The sequence below is a fragment of the Conger conger genome, chromosome 14, assembly GCF_963514075.1.
Source record: "Conger conger chromosome 14, fConCon1.1, whole genome shotgun sequence".
Taxonomy (NCBI): domain Eukaryota; kingdom Metazoa; phylum Chordata; class Actinopteri; order Anguilliformes; family Congridae; genus Conger; species Conger conger.
Window position 1 is genome coordinate 36,678,184 of NC_083773.1, and position 24,601 is coordinate 36,702,784.

A 24,601-nucleotide genomic window follows, 5' to 3' on the forward strand; every position below is an offset into this window, starting at 1 on the left:
TCCAATAATGGGCTCATTTAAATGACAAATTCCCTGCATACTGCAAGTGGCAATGAAGTAGTGATAATCCTTATTTAATGAATGTCAAAGCTGCACTTGATTAAAAGGAAGGATGCTGTGTTCTGGCTGGCCTGGCTCTTACATTAGCCGTGGCTTGACTAATAGCACATTATTTGATGCTCTCATAACGCAATTATTTCCATTGTCTAAGGCAGCGCTAGTCAACTCCATGAGAGCCGCAGTGTCTGCAGGTATTTTCTCCTGCTGTGCGCTACACCGCCGGATTTCACTCATTGCTTTACCTGCTTGGTTCAGATAATGTATCAATAATGAAATCAGGTGGTGTAGCGCACGTGTAGGACGTCACTGGGCAGTGTTTCATAATTGTTATCATTATTATCATTATTATCATTATTATTATTATTGTAGGCCTGATGGAACCCAATGATTTTACCCAGCGTGCAACATGCTCTCAACCTGGACCTTACCCAGCATGCAATATTCTCTCAAATCTAGACCTAACCCAGCGTGCAATGGTCTCAGAACCTGGACCTTACCAAACTGCATCGTTCATATGGACCCCACGTAGCTTACCCAGCATGCAATGAACTCATTCCAAGGCTGAAGAACTGGCCTTGTAACTACTTCATTTGTCATAGGGCTGCAATCTTATGGAGACACCACTTGTGTATGCATGAGCAAGATATTGCACTGAACCAGCCTTTAAAAATCCAGACCGAATTTCACTTAAAGCTTTTGTGTGCGGGTGTGTGTGTGTGTGTGTGTGCGTGTGTCTACGTGTACATCAATGACACTGAAATAATTACTGGCTTCCACCAATAATACTGTAATAATTAAAATCCTAATGCATCGTTTATAATATTAGCGCTGAATCCCGCGCACTGCAGGTCAGAGTGCGGTTAATCTGCAGTCAGTGGAGGGTCACGGTCTCTCACTCTGAGGAAACGGGTGAGACAGATGATGGAGTAAACCTCTCCAGCAGCAAATGCTAGGGCCGACTTTCCCTGATATTCCAGGGGCTCTGATTGGATAAACACCAACGGCTGTGCCTAGCATCGCAAACTTTAAAAAGCTCCTGAGACTACTCAGAACGCAGTCAAAATATCCACTCCGCACAAGGCAAATGAGTGTTCACCCGCACACAAATACAGCCCTGACCTTTTCCACTGCAGCCCAGTTGAGCACAGTACTGAAAACTCATCTCTGAAGGGCGTATACAGCAAGCTAATGATACTCGCTACATCAGTATATGAGAGGCCGAATATTGCAAAGACATTTCATTCGTAGGAAAGATCAGTCTGGCTTCACTTCAACGAGGATGTGAATAATAATTATAATAATTTTCACACTACCAGGTGTCCAGTCAAGGTATTTAATCAATTCATTATAAATAGTATAATTTATAAGCTAATGAAGTTATAATTACGTTGAACAGAGGTGACAATTAAATATTCAAAGGGCACAACACGAAGGTGGTGGATTGATGCTTTCGGTTTTCGGAGTTCAGACCAATAACGGAGACAGACACCCATCTCCCCACTCCTCCGCTCCTCCGCTTTAACAACTCCGCTCCCTGTTTGAACTCCTTCAGTGACACGGCTAACAGCACCCAAAATGGCAGCACGCTCAAAAAAAGCTTCTCTGGAGTCTAAGAGCTTTAATCAAGAACAACAAGCGGCGCCCGAATGCGTTTCGCTTTATTCCTGTCACAGAAGACAACGCGTTGGCAATCGTGGGGATTTATAGCCACAGCTCGGTCGTAACTGCAGGGGGGAGCGGAGACAAAAACAGCAGGGCTGTCGACGCGAACGAATTCTCACCCAGAGAGATTTTTATTGCATTTTTCGGAGGGGTGACGCGCATTTGTCATCGAACTGCGAAACTGATTGAAAATCAATGTTGTTTAAGAAAAGGCGTAATTGCGCTAAATGGCAATTCATCAAGCCGGGAATAGAATTTCAAATTAAAGATATTAGGGGCAATTAGAAATATAATATTAATTGGTTTAAGTGCATTTGTGATAATTTACGGATCTATACCATGACATTGAATAAAGTGTTACTGTATATAGCTGCATATACAATTCCATTACTGTTTACTTAGAGGTCTTATACCTTCTAGGCTATGGGCATAATTATATTTATATTCAAAGACGCAGCAAGTAATCAGTTCTATTTTTAAGTTCACCTCATATTTTCATAAGTCCAGACAAAGGATAGTATCTGTTTATTCATCATGCTTACAGCAGCTGACAATGTTACAGATTAGCTCTACAGCCCACATAAATTGTTTTATATTTTAATTAGTTGAGTTGTTAGCAATTATAGTCACTGTATATACAGTGCCAATCAAAAGTTTTGACACACCTTGCCCTTTTCTGCTTTTTCCTCTTAATGTTTTATTTTTTAGTTTGTAATCAAATAAGATTTTCATCTTTTTTAATTGAAGGGTATTTTTGTACATTTTGGTTTCAGCGAGAGGTAATTACAATACGTTTTATACATAGCCCCGCATTTCAATGTTTGAGGCAAATTAACATAATGTCAAATAAAATAGTCATGTTTTGTATTTGGTTGCATATTGTTTGCAGGCCATGACTTCCTGAAGTCTGTGACCTGTCAGCATCACCAGAGTCTGGATATCATATTTTCAGGTTGTCTTACCAGCGATACTATAAATCTCTGAATTTGAATGGATCTCTATGGCAACTGGGGGTAGGACTAGGTTTGGCGGCAAAACAGTACGGGTCCAAGGTATCAGATGCCAGATATGCTGTAGATACTACAAAGAACATTTCTCGTAAATTATTCAGGAGAAACAACCCTTGAAGTACCTACTGTATATCTAGTAGCAGTAGTTGTTTGAGGCTGGTTTGATACCTCGGACCCTTGATGACTTAAAACCATTCAGCCAACAAATGTGTTCCATTCTGTATCAGGATAATTTACAGCTGAATCTAGTCCCACTCCCTGATTCCCATAGACATCCATTCAAATGCAAAGAGTTATAGTATCGCTTGTAGGACAACCTGAAAATAATATGTACAGTCTCTGGTGATGCTGATAGGTCACAGACATCAGGACGTCATGGTATGCAATGGATATGCAACCAAATACAAAACATGACAATTTTATTTGACATTTAGTTAATTTGTCTCAAACATTGAAATGGCAGGGCTATGTATGAAATGTGCTGAGAATCTGCACTTTGACCACATATTAATTGTTTGATTACAAACAGTGGAAATAAAACATCATTCAAAAAAGCCAGAAAAGGGCAAGGTGTGTCCAAACTATTGAATGGTACTGTACACATTACCTGTTTTCCCATTATACACAGTTCCTGTTTTAAACAGTATTCCTGTTTTATACACAGTTCCTGTTTTGTATTCTTAATGCAGTGTGGTAGACCACAGGTGGACAAATGGCCTCTCATTCTGCAGTGATATTATTTTTTCTTTAAAAATTAATTTGAAGCCGCTTCAGGATCTAACTGGAACACCTCCCTGAAACATATTATGAATTACTGTGCCATTACAAACTTTAACATCATTAAACTAGACTGCCATTAAACTACTCTACCGTTAAACTACTGTACCATTAAACACCTGCACGATTAAACTACTCTACCGTAGATCTACTTACTGTACCATTAAACTCCTGTACCATTGAAATACTATACCATTAAACTACTGTGCCATTAAATATCCGAGCATCTTACCTCCTTTATGCTTGGAACTTAAACTCTGCTAGAGGATTTATTGAGTTTATCCTCTGTAGGTTTTACACTGGCAAAAGAATGTTCTGGAAATACCATAAATACATTTCTGTTCAACCAGAGTGGATCTTACGTGTGGAAATGTGGTTTAACAAACTTCAAGTTCACTATTTTTTTATTAAGGTACAAATTAGTTTCTAAATTAGTTTTAGCAGAATACTGAAATTATACTGAAATATAACACTCCACATGCAGGAATGCAGCCCGCTATATCGATTGGACAAAGAGTATGTGTTCATGGAGAAATATACTATAGAACTGTTTCTGATTGGCTGGAGTGTTCATGTAGGACTACAGCGCTCTTTCTGATTGGATATTGCTCATGAAGGAATATAGCCATCTTTCTGATTGGATAGTGTTCACACATGAATACAGAGCTCTTTCTGATTGGACAAACACTGCATGCTCAGGCAGGAATTATATCACTCTTTCTAATTGGATAGAATGTTCTCGCAGGAATATAACAGCAATTGTGATTGGATAGTGTTCATGCAGGAACACAGCACTCCTTCGGATTAGATACTGTTCATGCAGGAGTAGAGTACTCTTTCTGATTCGACAGTGTTCATGCAAGAATATAACACTCTGACTGGATAGAGGGTTCATGCATCAGTACAGAGCTTTTTTTTTATTAGAGTATGTTCACGGAAGAAAATGGACGTCCTTCTGGTTGGACAGCGTACCTGCAGGAATACAACACTCTTTCTGATTGGATAGAGTGTTCATGCAGGAACACAGCACTCTATCTGATTGGTGTTGAGAAGCTTTGTTCACCGTGACACAGCTGGGTGAGCAGAAAGGACTGGAGACAAAGCCTAACTGTGGTTTGGGGAGCCCTAGAAACAGCTCACAGACGGGAAATGGATCCACCACAGCTTATTCCGCCAGACAAAATGGCTGCCAGAGGACTGGGTAGAGCAGGGAGAGCTCTCTGTTTCCTCTCAAGGATATGTACCCACCAAGCACCTGGGGAAATGTGTGCTCCTCGCATTCTTCAAAGCAGATATAACATGCCAAATCTGTGTGAAACTTCACTTCAATAATACAACAATGCATCTCACCGTTATCCAAGCGAAGGGTTTAAAAGAAGGTGCTTTTCATTTCTCTTCAGAATGCGGTGAGAGTTCAACCATTAAAGTACTTTATCGGAGGAGTAGCGGAGCCGGGGGGGTAACAAAAGCTAAGAACAATGTTATGCCATGTAGGATAAGACACAAGAAAAAAAAGCAAAGGGAGAAGAAGAAAATAGCAGAATGGAACAAAAGGAAGATGTTTTTCTCGATTCTACTTACAGGTAATAAGAGTAGGAATGCGCATGTCTTCTGAGGCATGAAGATGAGCCAGTGGGACAAATTTGAGCACCCAAAAAAAGGACAAACAGGTTGATTAGTTATCTGTACCGCCCGCGGGGACGAGGAAGAGCTGATGGAGGAAATGTCTTGGTTAAAAATGGGTTAATAACATTGGAAGCTGTCCCCTGCTGACCCTGGGCATATCAATAGAGTCTTAAAGTCCTGTCCACAGCAAGAAAGACTGGACCTAGGAAGTGGTTTGAAACAATGGGAATTCCCACAGAGAAAAATCTACACAACCGAGAGCTGCTCCATTATCGGCTAGCGAGAGCTAGATTATGTTGGCTATGACATGAATCTGGTCATACAATTTTGAAAATATATACATATATTTTTTTTACAAATAAGTGATTTGAAACACACTTGTTCAGAGAAAGAGGTTGTGTAATTGTCTCAAGAAGATAAGTTTTTCTCTGGGAATTTCCATTGTCTCAAATCACTTCCTAGGCCTAGTCACTTTTTTGAGGTGGCCGGTACTTTAAGACTATATCGGGCAGTTTCGAAGATGCAGCCTAGTCCGAGACTAAATTAGATTTTGAATGGAGATTCTCCATATAAAATTTAGTCCAGGACTAAGCTGAATCTGTGTCTGTGAAACCAGCCCTATATCTCACAGTCAAGCATATACCCCCACACAAGTCACTCAGGGTGCTTTCTAACTGGTGTTTACCAGGGCAGGCCTGGCTTGTCCCTGCCTGTGCCTGTCTCTTGCTGCTACGAAGCATTTGCGAAACGCTCCGTCGAGAACAAACATAAACCATCACTGTAAAAGCAAAGCACACCTGGCTTCTCCTCGGATTCAAACCCCCCCCTGAACGTGATGCTAAATGTCTGGCTGGAGAGATGGAGAAGCTGAGGAAGACAGAGAGAGGAGAGAGTGGGTGGGGAGAAGGAGGAGGGGGGCGTCCGCCATTTTGTTCAGCCATTCTGTACTGCGAGACAGACGGGAATTACCGCCAACGGGGATGGCTCTAGGAATGGATGGACTGCATTTTGAACAGTCCTGGCTGAGGAGGAAGTCAGTGAAGAGATATGACGTCTCCACAGATGACATACGGCAAGCTAAAATGGAACTAAGCGACCGGAAGATAATATGTCATTATGGTAATCCGGTGAAACGTTAGTTCATGAATAGGTGTGGAATGACATCTGTATCGTTAAGCAAATATCTGCCTTATACATCATTAATGAGGTTGGAGTAGAAATGGATGGTAATAACCGTACCCAGGGTATTAACTTCAGTGCATGATGGGTAATGATGGAGGATCTATTACACAGCTCACAGGCAGAGGGAGATCTGATATTTGCTAGGGTGGTCAGAAGCTAGTGCTAACACCTCAGTAAGCTGAACCGAGTCAGTAGGATTAATGTGTTTTTTAAATCTGGTCTGTTTATTGTATCAAACAGTTTAATTAAAAATCATTTGATCCGGTTTAATTGTATGCTTTATTTGCATATGTGATGCGAAAGACCTATGCAGCAAATGAATGTTTCTCATTAAAGAATGATTGCAATTTAATTTAACACCAATGATGGTATACAAACTTTATTTGCACTTCAATATCTTTAAAAAAAATTAGCAAATGAAAACTTATAACTTTTTATTTCTGTACTTGTGGGTTCCTGAGTTGGGTAACTATCAGAATATTGCAGATCTGTGATGTCCTATTGCAAGGTCAGCTCAACAGCATCCTACAGAGAAGATCATCCAGTAGAATGTTCCGGAACAAAAAGGCATACGTAATCCCTTCCTCTGTTTAGCTTTACAATGCAGTTCAACTCAATACATTCACGTGGCTAGGTATGTTTTTAATCATTATTTGTATTTATAGAAATAAAATAAGCTTAAATAGGGGTATATAGGGGGGCAACGTTATTTAAATGTATAACAACGCACAATCCTGCACAGCCAGACTACAAAAATTCCATTAGCTGCCCTCTTACTATCCAAATAATCAACTGCTGAAGATGGCTCTTGCGATTCACCATTGTTAAAACCTAATTAAAGTACAGGGTGAACTAATTTACTGACATTTTCTTTGAGTAATGACTATGAGTAATGACTCCAAAATCGCAATCTGCAAACTTTAATTTCAATCAGTCGCCTCGCTATCTACCAGCGGAAAGAAACTCACTTAAAAAGAGCCGGTCTGCCACGGAAAAGAAGGAACACCATTCCGTGGCCATCCATTTTCTTCACGTCCTCTTTTTTTTTCGCTCCGTGTTTAATGAATTCTGTTTGCTCCTTTCATTACCCCCCCCCCCCCCAACCACTCTCCCTGAAAATAATAAAACTTCTACTCTTCTTCCTTTCACATTTCTTGCACTTATTTAACCGTTTCATCAGTTCATCACTTATCAGATATGATGATTTAATATCTTCCCCCTGGCCCGGTTCAGCCATGATACGCCTTTTCGTGAAAATTGCGGAGATTGATCCTTGCCTTTTCTGAAGGGCTTTTCCGGGTGCGACTGCCGACCAGCTCACGTGCTAACTAGCGCTTTAAAAAGCCTTGATTAGCTGGAATGATAGTTCTATCAATGGTGATGGTTTCTGTCACTGTACTGAAGTAGAAACTCACTAAATATGTTTGCTTGCTGCTAAGCATACAACTGCCTGGAAAAGACACTGTAGTAACCAGCCTTCACAGCACCACATAAATGCACTGCTATACATGTTGAAACGTAGCCAATATTATGTACTGTATATAACCTCATATGCTCCTATGTTTCCAGATTAAGATTAAATAAATTCATGTTGGTTATTTTAAGCATTGAACTTCTCAATACATTTATAGAAAAGGTCAAATCTATGACTTAGGAAAACTATGAGTCTTTGAGTAAAAAACTTGGAAAAACTTGTTTATTAATTATAGAATCATCATTACTTATTAACACATTTTGGCCATATCACCACCAAAGTGCACCTGAAGCCACACCACTATTGTATAGCACAGCAAAGTCCTAGCAGCATTTACAAGTTAGCCTGCGCCATTAAGCCAAAACAATTAGCTATGGCTTAATGGAAAAAAAGGGTTGCTTCTTACACTTTAAAATAAGCAGATAAAAAGAAAATGTGAAGGCCAAAAACGCATCTTGCTACATTTTATTTGTGGCTTGAAGAAGCCCAAAGTCGTGTTTTTAAGAGCAGATTTGACAAAAATGGCTCCTATCTGCTCTGTGTGACTGTGAGAGGCGATATCCAAGTCAGCAAAAGACGGAATCTAGACGTCAAGAGGACAAGAAATCTGGGAGTGAGAGGTTCTGACACAGACTAATTTAGCCCCAGGTTTAAAATGGATATAGCCTGGGTACTTCCTAGTTGGCTAGAAACCTTTCACTTTTCAACCAAATATAGCGGGGTTTTCACCTGAATGTCTAGATACCTAGATGTCTTTAGACCTACGTACATACGCCTATCTAGCCAGGTGAAAACCTGGCTATATTTGGTTGAAAAGTGAAAGGTTTCTTACTGACTAGGACATATATCCAAGTGAAACCTGGGCGAAATTGGGCCGAAATTTGTCTGTTTGTGTCAAAATGTCTCTCAATCCTATATTTCCAGCCCTCATGACGTCCAGATTGGTGTAGATTCTGTGTTTTGCTCGCTGTGCTGTTTCACAGAGGAACATCGTGGTACACGGAGCATTTCTCATGCTTACAAACTCCTTACGCTGATATTCGATGTTAAAACATAATTGGTAGCACTTTTACAAGCCACTGATAAAGCATCTAGAAGCACTTAGGACAAAACTGAACAATGTGCTCACAAATCACAACAATGTGCAGCGTATACACCCAACGATATATCACACTAATATAAACCGCAACCCAACAGAGACATCTGCGAATTATAATAAACCGTTATGCTTGTGTTACAACCGTGTTAATGTTTCGCTCTCTGCCATAACTGCGCTCTTGCCCTGATAATTGCACAAGTTAAGCCACTATAGGTGGTAAGGAATGAGTTTGGAACAAGAAACTGATCTGGGTCCTGTTCCAGGCAAGAGAGTGTAGCAGAGTGCTCTATTAATCTGATCTGAGGTCAGCCCTACAAATCAATGGCATAATGCCTTACAATACCCCCTTTTATAAAACCATAATAATGGGGCTAAAGAACTTTTCCTTGATTATTAGGACAAGAGAATTGTGCATTGAGGTCTGCAGCTCTATTTGAACGGTCTCTCTTCAGAGAGCACTGTGAAATCAGGAAAGAGAATCACAGCGACAACCGTGTACAATGACCATGACCTTGTCCATCTGGAGAACAGTCCATTTTTTACCAGGATAATAGTGGTTAGTGGCTGTCTAACCACCTGCTGCAGTTCCAGAAACACCCATCACCCAAAACCCCACCTCCCTCCTCGACCTCCATCCTGCGATAATTGTGATACCTGCTCCGTTGTTTTCACAGTGCTGAAAAACACATTCTTGTCTAGAATATTCCAGAACGTAAAAAGAACCAGTATATTCTGGTCACCCGGTATGACCATTAACCCTTCAACCCTTTTAAGATTCTCAAATGAACATTAAAATGCTGAACATTCTGGCTAAGAATGTAAAAAAATAAGGGTTAATGTCAAATATCTTATGACAAAAGCATCCAGGCTCACTTTCTGGTCACAGAAATGCATACCACGGTGTTACTGTAGATCACAGGATGTGTAACCAGGACCAAAGCACTCACAAAAAAGCTATTTGGTCCGCATCCTACCCAAAAGAGTCAGATCACGCACCACGGGGGCGGAAAGAGGCTAATTGTTTCAGCGCTAACCGGAAACCTGCCTACTCCTGTGACAGGAGGGAGAAGCCACGATTTACATTCGCGGGCTAATTAAGCCGGATTATGATATAATAGCCTTCGAGAGCGGTGCGTTCGAACACTCGACATGCTTTTTGAACTCGGTAAACTCAATACAAGCCAAGAGCCGCGTGGCTCCTTTGACCGAGATCAGAACAGCCGGTGTAACCGAGGGGTTTGCATAATTACCGTGGCTGATGCGGTTAGCCATGAGAACAGCCAGTCGATACCACCGGTGAGTGTGACCAATATATAAGTCCCTGTCTTTTTTATATTTAGATTGCCTTTACCAGGAGCTGCTGACATCATTCTCACGGTATTAAGACAGGAGCATGACAGCCCTTGCTGCAGCAGCCAAAAGGTGGCTATAAATATTAATATGCAGAAGCCGCTTACTGTACGTTCGGTCCCGCAGTTAAACAATAGCCTCCTTTTTTTATTCATTATTTATTTCCTTGTCACTAAACACTTGGCCCCGATATTTTAAGATGAATTCCCGGTTCTTAGGTGTCCCAGCTAAACAGTATTATGCAGGTTAGTCCAACCCTTTGCAGAGAATAGGTGAGCATATTTATTTTTCATAGACGGCCGTTAGTTGCCATAGAATTGCAGAATTATTTATAATTTGGAGATGTTTGAAGTGCTTTATAATACTGATGACTCCCAATTAGTATCACATGCAGCGTAAAAACAAACAGACATACTCATGCACAAAGCATGCACAGGCTTGTACCTTACAACAATGCACCTAGCTACATGCACAAACACTTTGATTGTTCACATGATACATAAAACCACCAGCAAGGATTAGTAACCCAGAACTTGGCCTGTTGATTGAAAGTGCTATATGTTTGTGTCAGAAACTTCAAATGATCACTATTGCTTTCATGTGGCTCTGTCAGAGATTCCTTTTCAAAAGAAATGCATTGCTCTGCATTATTATTATTATTATTATTATTATTATTATTATTATTAGCAGTAGTAGTATCAGTAGAAGAGGAGGCAGTAGTAGTAGCAGTAATAGTAGTAGTAGTAGTAGTAGTAGTAGTAGTAGTTGTAGTAGCAGTAGTAATATTAGTATCCTCCAAGTGGACGTTAACAATAGTAGTCGCAATGAAAATAGCTGTTTTATTTGTATACATTTTTGTATCTATTTACTCATTTTTGTTCGTTCTTGCAGATTTCTCTACCCAGTTGCTAAACGGCGTGCTCCACTTGTCTGTTAAATTGCTAAATCATGATGTACCTGGAGTTTGGCCCTGGCCTTACCTCACAAGGCTGCCTTCACAGCTAAAGGTGCTCCTTTCCTGGGGCTCCATCTATCACTGCCCATAAATCCACTTGAGCCACCGCTCAGCGCACAGAGCACTGCTAATGCATCCATCAGTGAGCCGGTATGGATTATCTGACCTGAGTGTGCGGCTCATTGAGCCATTAGCATTCTGCCCCGTGGCAGTGCTGGCCCGTGCACACATTACAGCGCAACACATGCTCATCTGCCCCAATGCCATTCATTATGCCAGACCGTATTAATCACACGCAGGCTGCGTGCTGTCAGAGGTTTTGAAGGGAGTGTGTTGTGTGTGCATAAACGGAACTTATGCAGGGAGTGTGTTGTGTATGCTAACAGGGGTTTTGCTGGGAGAGTGTTATGTATGCTAGCAGATGTTTTATCGGGAGTGTGTTATGTATGCTAGAGGAGGTTTTGCAGGAAGTGTGTCATGTGTGCTAATAGGTTTTGCAGGGAGTGGGTAATGTGTGCCAACAGAGGTTTTGCAGGGAGTGTGTTATGTGTGCTAGAGGAGGTTTTGCAGGGAGTGTGTTATGTGTGCTTGAGGAGGTTTTGCAGGGAGTGTGTTATGTGTGCTAGAGGAGGTTTTGCAGGGAGTGTGTTATGTGTGCTAGAGGAGGTTTTGCAGGGAGTGTGTTATGTGTGCTAGAGGAGGTTTTGCAGGGAGTGTGTTATGTGTGCTAGAGGAGGTTTTGCAGGGAGTGTGTTATGTGTGCTAGAGGAGGTTTTGCAGGGAGTGTGTTATGTGTGCTAGAGGAGGTTTTGCAGGGAGTGTGTTATGTATGCCAGCAGGTTTTGCAGGGAGTGTGTTATGTGTGCTTGAGGTTTTGCAGAGAGTGGGTTTTGTATATTATGGAGGGTGGCAGAATTACCATCATTAGCACGTCACCTGGGCCTGTCTGAATGAACCCACACACAGGCTGTCTTCCCAAAGCACACCTGAGGCTGATTTCTGTGTACAGTAGCCTGTGCTGACTAAGCCTGAGGAAGCTCCAGCAGCAGGCCGCTAACAATCTCGAACATACCGGAAAATGTATCTCGTCAACAGCCCTTCTAGGAAACGCCGGCCCAATCAGTGGGGAACGGGACCATTTGAACCTTGAGTTTGGGTTGAATCTTCTCACATTCTTTTGCAGATGTATACTGGCTTTAGACAGCTACGTGCAACCTGGAAACGGGAGGTTTTTGTGATGGCATCGAAATGCTCGAAAGATCTTTCTAGTGACGACGAGGGAGCATTCCGGCAATCAGACGGGCGGCGAGCGGAAGCAGCGTTAATGAAACCAAATTAGTGTCCCACTCCAACGAGGTTGTGACACTTTTAGTAGAAAATAATCACTGATTTGACATGAAATGTAAAACAGTGTTTTAAGCCTTCCTCTTGCGGGATAAGTGCAAGCAAAGTGCAGAAAGAGTAGCGCTAAGAGCAGTCATTATTGTGCCAGAGGCTTATGCAAATTCTGTTTATTGAAAGGTGTACTTACTCTACAGTGCATGAAATTCACTCTCTGAAATTTAGCCCGTTTAATATGCTAATTGAGTGGCCTTGGTCTTTATGTAGCTTGTCTACAGTACGTCATTGCATGATATAAAAGCAGGCAATGAACTAGACTATGTAAATATTCAGGTGACACTGATTGGAGCTCTTCCGAGTACACTACTGGATGCCGACATCAACCACAAATTCTAATTAAACAATGCTTCGGCAATGTTGACTTAAGTCCTTTATTCGTGTCATTAGCAATGCTCACCTTTAGCGAAACATTTTTTGGGAGCACTTTCTTTGTAAGCACGACATAAACATTCATAAATGCTTATGTAAATAAATATGCATATGGCGTGTTATCGCTCTACTATTTCCATATTCATGACAAGTGAAACATACCACAGGCATATTTGAAGTTTTAGACTTCAGCATTTATGAATGTCTACATAATTCTTATGAACATACTATGGAGTGCTTATGAATGTTATATTGCCCTTATGACCCTGCATAAATGGTAGTTTTCTCATTTATTGATACATCGGTGGTCACAAAGAACACGGCTGTGAAACACGGTGATGGGACAAAGTAAACGATTGCAATTTTTTTTTCACTAGATGATGGCAACAGAAGGCATCACTGTAAATCTCAACAGAGGCTTTAGTCTCAGTGAAGAAAGCCCTGCTGTAAAACCCAGCTATGCCAGCTTGACCAGCTTGAAAACTTAGCTGGTCAAGCTGGTGATAAGCTGGTCAGCTGGGTATGAGGTAGTCACCCAGCATGACCAAGCTGGCCTAGCTGGGTATGAGCTGGTCAACCAGCTAATGCTGGTAGCTTGTCTGTTTCAAAACCTAGCTTGAGCTGTTTTTTTTTTCTCAGCAGGGAGGCCTTGCGTTTCCGTGCACGTGGAAGAGATGGATGGCGAATCGGAGCACACAGACGAGAAAAACGATGGGGTGAGAAGTGAGAATGCAGAAATAAACATACAATACCCCACGCTCAGTGCTCTCCACGTGTGTATTTCTCTAGGAGTCGCATGTTCGAGAGAAGAAAGAAGAGACAGGGCGTAAGACTAACGCACCGAAGCCGTTTCGCCACATTGTCCTTTTTTCACGTATCAGATTTGACACTCGATGCAGAAATACAGATTACATTTTGCACCTCGTACCACAAATCCATGCCTTTCGGTCGAGAGAAGAGAACAAATGAGTGAGTACATGGACATGCTTTGAAAAGTGATTGACAAGATGGACAGAAGGCGTAGCTCCGCTGCTTTGGTGGATGAGTATGTGTGAATGATTTGCGGTGTGTCTGAGTTAACGGAAAATGATGGATGGATGGCTTCCCAATTACGGTGTCAGGAAGTGGTAATCAAAGATGGCTTTTGACATGTGACCTTTGGTTCCCTCAAAGCAAGAGTGCATGCCATTGTTGTGCGATTTTAAAGCAATAGACTCAGCTAGCACACCGCAGATACCTTCCAATTAGTCAAATAGAAACCACAGTCACTCCCCAAATATAGTCACCTCCCAACCAGCGTCACCTCCAAAATACAGTCACCTCCCAACAACAGACATCTCACAACCAGTGTTGCCTGCTAGAATCCCACAGTCGCCAAAACACAGTAAAAACTCCCACACCAACCTGTGTCGTTCCAGACTAACATAGTACTAGTGACTTGAGCTACTTTTAGCTACTTGGATTTACAACCAACAGTTTTTAACCCCAATGTTTTGTTTTTCCCCTGTTTGTAATCCACTGCTCTGCTGACCTCTAGTCCTCTTCACCATGCACTCCACTAGTAGTCACTGCAACATTTTATCTACAGTTGACAGATTGACTGCAGGCACTTGATTAACCAGAGTAGTTACATTAGCATGATGCTAAGATAATAATTCACTGGAGCCTGGGGAGCTTTAACATGATGCTAATAATGCACTGGGACATAGCATCATGCTAGGGTAATCAGGCACTTGGTCATGGAGATTCCAGCAAAACTACTTTAAAAAAATATATTATTTGACTTGCTTATATGGTATTGTATGTCTATATCTGTTGTTGGATCCTTAAGGGAACAGGGGTGTGCTGTAGCTGTAGTTTACATGGGCAGCTCTTCCCCAGGGGGTGAAGCGAAGGCAGCTACTAAGATCAAAGGAAGTCTCTGTACACGCCTGCACTAGCAAAATGCCCTGAATTCAGTCAACATACATTGTGTATCCATATCGTGCCAATAATAAATATTAGCCATGTAATTGGGTGAAAACTTTATACAACAACAAACACAACATAAACTAAATTATGTCTCAATATACTGGTAAAAATTAACAGGGAGTTGCTGTGAATTAGCATGTGCGCTCACTCAACCTTTACGCATAAATAAAGGTTACATTACCATTTTTATATTACATGAATGACATCTAATGGAATTACAGTAGAGTTGAATTAACACTGGATATGTGACTGTGTGTACAGCATGATACAGACAAAATAAATTATTGTTTTTGTTATTATTACAACAAATAAGGCATGTACAGATTTATAGCTGGCCAGTCCTTATACATTACTGTACTTGTGTGACTACAGCACATTCAGACTCAGCCCATTGTTAATCCCCAGTACACGCATGACATAAATGTGCTATTGCAGTTTTCCTGAAACACAGGCAGTATTACTGTTTGATCCTGTACTTGAAGTAGGGATAGACTGAAAGAAGGTTCCGCACATACAGGCTTCTTATGCATCTCAAAACGTACAACCCTTAAGACTGTGGCCACAGCTGTTCGAGCAGATAAGGCTCGAGAGCAGAATTCAGGCTAGTCATTGTTATAGTAATGCATTGATATGAGTGCAGTACTTATGAAGGAGCTACTGTTTGCCCTGCGTATGAATGCACTACGAAGCCCTGAGAAAGCACCAGTTTTCACAGGTTACTGAATGAAGCCACAATGTATTCTATCTTTGGTTAAAATAAGACATTACTCAGTCACTTATTCTGCATTCTGAGTATTCAGTCAGCACCGAACATCACTTCCTCTTTTAGCGACATAAATACTTAAGCACAGTTTAGGGTGGAATTTATAAGAAGTGGATTTTAAGTGAAACGCAAGGGCCCTAGAGCCAATACGAGTGAGCCAACAAACATAAAATCACCATTAAGCCTCATCAGCTTGTCCAATTCATTCTTGTGTTGTATTGTTTTTTTTTTGTTTTCTTTAATGGAGCCTGTCTGTACAGCTCAAAAACATATGTATCACCAGCTATGAAAAATTAAAACAACAGTTTACTCGCTTACAGCAAGTGCTTTGCTGCAAATAATTCATTGGAGGTGAAAGGCATGAACAGGCTTGTGATATATAAAACAGCGGGGTCCCACTGTCTGGGGTAACGGGTATAAAATATGAATGACAGCAAAGCTGGCCACTTTAGGCTACTGCTGGCTTAAGTGCTCTTCTCTCTTGACCCCAGCTTCCATCTAACGGCAGGGACAGGCTGCTGATAGCCTACACTATTTATGAGAATACCGGCTCCGGTTGTCTGATTTACACAGAGACACACACACTTATGGTCACATACAGGCGTTGTGAGGACCCTCATGTGTCTTCCATTAACTAACACATACGACCAAGCTCAGGTGCTACTATTGGCATTCTCCCGCACTATTTATGAGAACACCGGCTCCGGTTGTCTGATTTATACACAGACACACACATTTACGGTCACATACAGGTGTTGTGAGGGCCCTCGTGTGTCTTCCATTAACTAACACATACGACCAAGCTCAGGAAGGCATTGCTGCTGTTAGCACACTCCCGCACTATTACCAGATCTGGTTGTCTAATTTATACAGGCACACGGACACACACAGGTGGTGTGAGGACCCTTGTGTGTTTTCCATTAACTAACACACATGACCAAGCTCAGGAAGGCAGTGCTGCTACACTCACTCCCACCATTTCTCTGTAGGGGGGAGTTATCTTCTGTCTCTGCAAACACTCAAAAACAAACTCCATAAATGTCACCTACAGATCACTATTGATTTTTTTTTAACTGCTAATTTTATTTTTAGGGGCGTCTTGGTACACAGTCCTTGTTATGATGTCATTTTCAATTTTCTTTTTTTTTGGATGTGTGTGTGTGTGTGTAAAATTGGACAGCGTCTGCGAGCCCTTGAAAAAGCGCTATATAATACCGAATGTATTAATAACGCCAGGGGCCAGCGAGCAGCCTAGCGGAATGCACTGAGCGCGCCCAGACGCCCTCATTAGGGGAACGCTTCTCGGTTCCATTAAGTCGGCCCAGGTGTGCGCAGAGCGGCGTGTAATTCTCAACCTGAAGGAGCCGCGGACGGCGCTCATTATAAATGCATAAAGTCGAACGGCGCCAGCTCTCCCGCTCCCTCCGCAAGCTGCCGTCAGCCGCGGGGAAACGGGCGCGGACGCCAAATGTCCTGATTTGCATGTGATTAAGAGGACGCACAAAAGGGCGTTTCCACCGCGTTACCTTTTGGAGCCGACACCTGGCAGCCCCTGACAGGGCGCAGGTGGGGAGCGGCGCGCGTGCAGCGCGTATCTGACGCTTCAGTACGTCCAAATGTGTCACGCAGGCGTGTGGATGATCAATAACACGAGGAATATAATCTACGCAGTGACATTACTGCCGTCATCGACATCACTGCTGTCATTATGGGCAGGTGTCTCGTCCGTGAAGAAGCCGGTAGCATTGGCAAGTAAGTCGTAAAAGAGATGAAACAACTCCAAACTACATTGCTAGTTCTTAAGAAGTGACTGCATTCTTTAAAATAAAAAAACTAGTTTCCACATAGTATTTCAAACTAAAGCACTTGCGTGCCAATGCTCTTCATTTTTGCATATGAGGAATGAACCGATTAGCCACATAGCACCCGCTGCTAATGTAGCTAATTTCAGTGGTAATACAGACACCCTTTCAATGGCTGGGATGAACTGAACGGCATTAAACAAAGACAGAGTATGACGTGGCTTTCCGCTAATTGAAGTTAAGGTTAGTGCACTTTGCATTTTAAACCATTTTTCTTTTTGAACCCGTGACTTGAAATAAATGGTGTTTGGCATGTAGATACCAGCGCGGCTAGCTTTGGTTTTTCAGCCAAACGAAACTGTCAGCAACTTCGACTTGTGGGATTACAGAGTCACACAGTGTTTATAATCGCAAGATAGACTGTCCTTTCAAATTAGGTTGAAGAAAGTATCTAGTTGACACTTTTTTTGTAGTTTATTTCTCCCCAGAACATGGCGTCCTGTACTGTAGGTGTTCTCTTCTTTGACATACATAGACTCTCACGTTTAAAGGAAAAGTAGCCCATAGCACCAGTTTATATACAACATGACTAACAATAAATGTAAAATGTATTTAGTTTAGTAGCTTCCTAACGAAAATCGGCTTGTTTAATGGCATTGATGATAAAGCTCACACTAAAGTTAGCATTAACACAAAAACAAAAAGTTAACACCAACACAGATATAAACAGTGCCACAAAACTAAAGGCAACACTAACACAAATAAAGTTGAGCAAAACAATCTCCAGCACAATTACTGCAAGAGGGAATAGATTGGTATTTAAAAAGACATATATATATATGTTTTAAGATAGAAATGTATGTCTGGTTGTTCTAACGAAGCTCAAAATGAAGAAAAAAATATTTGCATTAGTTATTCTTTCATCAATCTATTCTTCTAATTTTTTATGCTTTACCACTGCTGCCAGATTGATTTAATGGAAATTCATAAGTAAATCAATCTTCAGCGCGGACCCACACTGGTGTCAAATAATGGCCAGAGAGTCAATGGCAGTTTACACGCCCGTGTCATATGCGCGGAAACCAATCACAAACTTTAAACGTGTGGTTGCCCCACCCACCTGCATGTTAGGTATTGTTCGATTGGGTGGAATAATGAAGGGGGTGGGGAAGGATAAATAATATAAAATGGCCCCTGCACTACAAAATGGCATGAGCAGTATGACATTGGGGAGTTCCAGGGAAAGAAAGAGAGAGAGGGAGAGAGACATACAGAGAGAGAGCAAAACAGAGAGCGAGAGAGATAGAGAGAGATGTAATGGGAGTAAGCCAGAGTAGATGCTCAACGAGAGACAGAAAGCTATGTATGCTGAAAACACCTCAGATACCCCTGCACCCTCGGTCCCCTAAACTAGGCTAGGAGAAGTTAATCCAAAAAAAACCCAGCACTCCCCCACTCACCCAGGCCAGGGGTTCTCAATCCCAGCTTCCCCCCGTGTATGCTCCTTTACCACAACCGCACAACCGGAGGGACCATTTACCCTCGCATGGTCGCAAGCTCATCGTGTGTCAGCGACAGCTAATCACGACCTACTGTACTGTGCAAAGGTCTTAGGCACGTGGAAAACAAAATAACGAGATGAACAGTTTAGGAATATCTAAAATTTACAAATCTAGTTAAAAGCTATGAAGAGGAGTGAACAGTTAAAAACTAAATCAAAATCAATATTTGTTTCGATCACTCTTTGCCTTTAAATTTGCATCAATTCTCTTAGGTACACTCTCCTGCAGTTAGAAAATTGGCTGGTAGGTTGTTCCAAACATATTGGAGAACGTGCCACAGTTCTTCCGCAGACTTTGGCTGCCTCACTTGCTTCTGGCATTCCAGATAATTCCAGACAGTCATGATAAAGTTTTTATCTTAAAAGTGGTATATTACTGTACTTCATATGTTACTTACACACAGTGTAATTTTTTGGAGTTTTTGGATTCTTTTTTTTTTGGGGGGAAAATTAATGTTTGGAAATTTCAAATATGCTCTTTTCTACACACTAATAGAGAAAACAAAAAATAAACATCGAAGGCCAAATTTATATAAAATAAATCAAGGGTGCCCTTAAGACTTTTACACAGTACTGTATATTTGCATCCTGGGATTTTAATCATGCTTCAATTTCCTGTAATGTGCATTAACGGAAAATGGTTTTTAAATCGATGAAATCATAGACTGGCAGTTAAGTTATTGGTCCTAATTGCTGAAAGTGTGGACACATGATGTGCGTTCAAGATGGCGAATGTTAGCTAAAGTTCGACAACATATTAAAACCTTTTCTATTTGCCACGAATGTTAGCTAACATTAATTAACAGTTTGAAAAGGTAGTGTGCGGTGAACAAAAATGGCAGCCGACAGGGATGAATAACTGAAGTTAACAATCATTTGGCTTCTATAATGCATTTTAATCAATGTAATATCTGCTCTTACCGTTTAAAAAAAGCTAAGCAGCTAATCAGCTAGCTAGCACTGTAAGAGCTAAATTGCATCTAAGAAAAAGGCGTTGGTGGTGAACTAAATGGAATGTCCATTTCAAATCGTTCAACGGTATCTGTTTGCTGCAAACATACCTAGCCGTGAATGTTCACCATCTTGAACGCACATCTGGTCATTGAATAGAAGCCATTTTGTGTAAAATACTCGTTGATGACGCATGGGGCGAGGAGGTAACTGAGCATACAGCGGAGGGGCCGTGGGGCCAGGTTTGGGGACCCCAGGGCCAGGTTTGGAGACCTGACTGAGACTCTCGCTCTCGCTCGTTACCTGCGCTTGAAGGTCAGCACCACGCCCAGGAGGATGATGACGAACATGAGGATCCCGGCGATGACGCCCGCCATCTTGACGGTGCTGTCCACCTGCTTCTCCGGCTCCACGGCGTTGGAGTTCTGCGTGGAGGCGCCTGGGGGCGGGGAGGGGGGCAGAGACACATCACAGAGAGGGGGGGGAGTTTACCCAGCGACCACGCGCGCGCACACACACACACACACACACCACGAGTACATAGAGAGAGACAGAGACAGAGTGAGGAGAGAGACACAGAGACAGAGAGAGAGAGAGAGAAAGAGAGACAGAGAAAGAGAGAGAAAGAAAGAGAGAGCACAAATGCAGGTCACCATGGCACAAGTGCACACACACACCACGACCACATGGAGGACAGAGAGAGAGAAACACAGGCCACGATGGCACACACAGACACACACACACACACACAGACACACACACACATTTGCACACGCACGGGCATGCAGTCTTCCGTGGCTGTGCGGGACACATTAAACTGGCATGGAGTCGTGGGAGAATGAGCCGCACGTTTATCAGCGGTCGGTTAGGCATGCTGCCATGTCCAGGGGCTTTAGAACGGGAACAATCAAGTCGGAATTCCGGGAATGGACAAGCTATGACCACTGTTAGGTGACATGACATCACAGGGGGAGCACGGGATTGACCAATGGGGCGGGCGATGCACATGCATGTCGGAGGGGATGATTGGAGGGCTGATGTGTTGTCACTTCTCTCACTGACATGTCTAGACGGATACATACGGGTCGGGCTGCGATGTTTTAATGGCGTTTCACAACTGTCCCAATGTTATTGTGCACAACGGTACCACGTGTGAAATCAGACCCAGTGTCTGTGCCTGGTGGAGGGGGGGAGTCATGAGAGGAGAAACGATGGAGCTGCACTCACACACCTGCACACAGACACACAGACACAGAGACACACAGACACACCTGCACACAGACACACAGACACACCTGCACACAGACACACAGACACAGAGACACACAGACACACAGACACACAGACACACCTGCACACAGACACAGAGACACACCTGCACACAGACACACAGACACAGAGACACACAGACACACAGACACACAGACACACCTGCACACAGACACACACACACAGACACACAGACACACAGACACACAGACACACCTGCACACAGACACAGAGACACACAGACACACAGACACACCTGCACACAGACACACACACACAGACACACAGACACACCTGCACACAGACACACACACACAGACACACAGACACACAGACACACAGACACACACACACACACAGACACACAGACACACACACACACACAGACACACAGACAAACCTGCACACAGACACACAGACACAGAGACACACAGACACACCTGCACACAGACACACACACACAGACACACAGACACACACACACACAGACACACAGACACAGAGACACAGAGACACACAGACAGAGACACACAGACACAGACACAGACACACAGACACACAGACACAGACACAGACACAGAGACACACAGACACAGACACAGACACAGAGACACACAGACACAGAGACACACACACACATCCTTGAGAATGAGAAATGGACACATACTGGATGGTGGAGGAAAAAATGACTGTGTCTGAGTGACTGAGAGCAACTGTGTGTGACTGTTACTGTGTGTGTGTCTGTGTGTGACTGTGTTACGGTGTGTGACAGTGTGTGTGACAGTGTGCCTGAGAGTGTCTATGTGTGTGATTTAGTGTTTAGTGTTTTACTGTGTGTGAGAGTGTCTGTGTGAACGTCACTGCGTGTGTCTGTGTGTTAGTCTGCGTGTCTGCGTGTGTCTGTGTGTGTGTGACTGTGTGAGATTGTGTTTGTCTGTGTGTGACTGTGTGTGTGTGACTGTGTGAGATTGTGTTTGTCTGTGTGTGACTGTGTGTGACTGTGTGATTGTGTGACTGTGTGATTGTGTTTGTCTGTATGTGACTGTGTGTGTGTGTGTGTGTGTGAGATTGTGTTTGTCTGTGAGTGACTGTGTGTAAACAAGCTGATCTGTCCATTACAGCCCATGTCCGTCTGAAGCACTGTATGTGCCTTTGGCAGACAATTTAACTGAGCCCACTAAAAGCCACAGTTCTCTACGCAGTCCCACTTCACAGCAGCCCTTAATGTCTGTGCACAATTACAGCGGCACAATACGAGAGGAAAGGCCCATTGTTCAAGTGTGTTGTCTGGGCCGAGTCAACATTATCTATTAACTTTGGCCCCAGTTATATAAACATTGGTCCTTTGCTGAACAAGCGCACTCGAGGGTCACAGTTTTTCGATGCGGCCTCAGTTCGGCAAGTTTGTTTTTGCGATCGCTAAATTCTCCACATTTTGTGAACATTTAAAAAATGTTCAGTTGTGCGTATATGGATAAATGTCGGATGAATCCCAGCCAATTTCTCCTAGTCTGTAACTGTAGACCACCAGACGTACTGGAGCAGATGTTATCATTAGCAGTATGGCTTAAGGTAGTGGTTCTAGAAAGGTCTGTGGCAAAATTAGACAGTTTTAGAGTCAAAACCAAAAGGGGACACGCCTACTGCACCCTTGGTACATGACCCAAATGTATTCAGTTCGCAACCAGCTTTATAAATGTACTGAAAATGGCGATATCTTTGCAAGTCATCCTCGACATGTACATTAACTGAGAAAATTCAATTTTGAAAGAAAGCTTATTTTATATTTTTAACATCTACCCTACAGTACATGGGGTTGTGCTGGTGCACTGGCTACTTATTTTCTTGACAGACGCACAATTAACTGCCTAAACTGCTTTCATCACGAGTACAGATTAAAGAATCTAAACTGCACTTTTGAGAAAGAACGGCAGTCACACAAACAGATTATTTACTTGCATAAGTACCGTAATGGTAACACCAAGTACTCGAACATCTTACAAAAAGGCCTGACCTCAACAGTCAACAGCATGTACTGATTTAGTGGAATTTGTTCTCTTATAAATAGTGCAGATCTCATGTGAATTTGAGTCTGTGAGTCTGATTTGCTGCATGGCCTTATTACTTACAAACTAATATATTTATTCATATCAAATCAATCACTCAGTTCATATGGGTCTTATTTATTTTGTGACCCTTTCTGAGTTAAATTCAATGTTCTTTAGAATTTGCCGAAAGCCAGTTATTACAGACACATAATAAGATATAGAATAAACCATGAGAAGGTTTTATAATTTTGTTTGTCAGTATTTCATTTCTTAAGTGACGTGCAATGCTACTCAGCCACTACAACAAATGCATTAACCATTTCTTGGCCGTTTCAGAAGAGTAGACGGTATCATTTAATGAGTGTACAGCTATTTGTTTAAACTCGGCCCTTATAAACAAATAAAACCGCAATAACGCACTGATTCTGTTAAGAGTGTGACTCAATTTCATCTCCCGACTTCACCGACTCCCTTTCACAAAAAGGGGAAAATATCTATTAGAATTTTCAATCAAAGTCACTGCCATTGCATAATCTGGGAACAATCGAGCAATGACGCCATTTTGGCTCAGAGGACAAAGGATTGCGTAAATAGGCTCTTCCTCAAGCCATTCATAGCCCTCTACAGAATACCTTGGACAGCCGTAGTATTAATAGCAGGTTTATAGCTCCTCTGTCGACTCTCTGTATAAGTCGAGAGCGGCGCTATTAGAAAATGTGCAGATGCAGGAGGGAAGGGATTGTAGGCAGAAATGGGATAAAATTCGGATTGGGTTAAGAATCTGTCATTATTTCCCATCAGGCAGTGGGCTCCTCGATCCCCGCCGTGAATGAGAGAGGTGGCCGGGATCTTCCTCATCCTTCGCGGATGTCATGGGGGCCGTCGGCGGGGATTGGATCGGCGTCTCGTGTTCCCGCGGAAAATGCAGAAATCCATTTATCCGAGATGGCCAGATTCTGCTCAAATTCGCTACAGGTTATTAGCTTCCTGCTGAAAAATATTTTCCGCGACCTAGATGGGGAGTAATTTGGCTTGTTTGGTGACCGGGACTGCCGTTTCCCTTCCCGAATCACCAAAATAAGAAACCTAATACGACTACATCAGGCTATGATAATAACCCGGTTAACACACAGCCAACAGCACGTGCAGTACTGATGAGTTTGTGTGTATGTGTTTCTGTTTGTGTATGTGTGCATGTCTGTGTCTCTGTATGCGTGTATGTGTGTGTGTTTGGTTAGTGCGTGTGTGTGTGTGTGTGTGTGTGTGTGTGT

At 42.5% G+C, this 24,601-nt stretch overlaps 1 protein-coding gene across 1 annotated transcript in view; it reads right to left on the reverse strand.

Moving 5' to 3' along the window:
- The window catches only part of ptprt (protein tyrosine phosphatase receptor type T), a 323,151-nt gene that overhangs the window by 84,504 nt on the left and 214,046 nt on the right, over nucleotides 1-24,601 (reverse strand). Inside the window, exons 15-16 of the mRNA XM_061219124.1 lie at nucleotides 20,317-20,452; nucleotides 5,091-5,120 (exon numbers count right to left, since the gene is read on the reverse strand). Coding sequence (XP_061075108.1) covers nucleotides 5,091-5,120; nucleotides 20,317-20,452 — 166 coding nt within the window. The remainder of the gene's footprint in view (nucleotides 1-5,090; nucleotides 5,121-20,316; nucleotides 20,453-24,601) is intronic.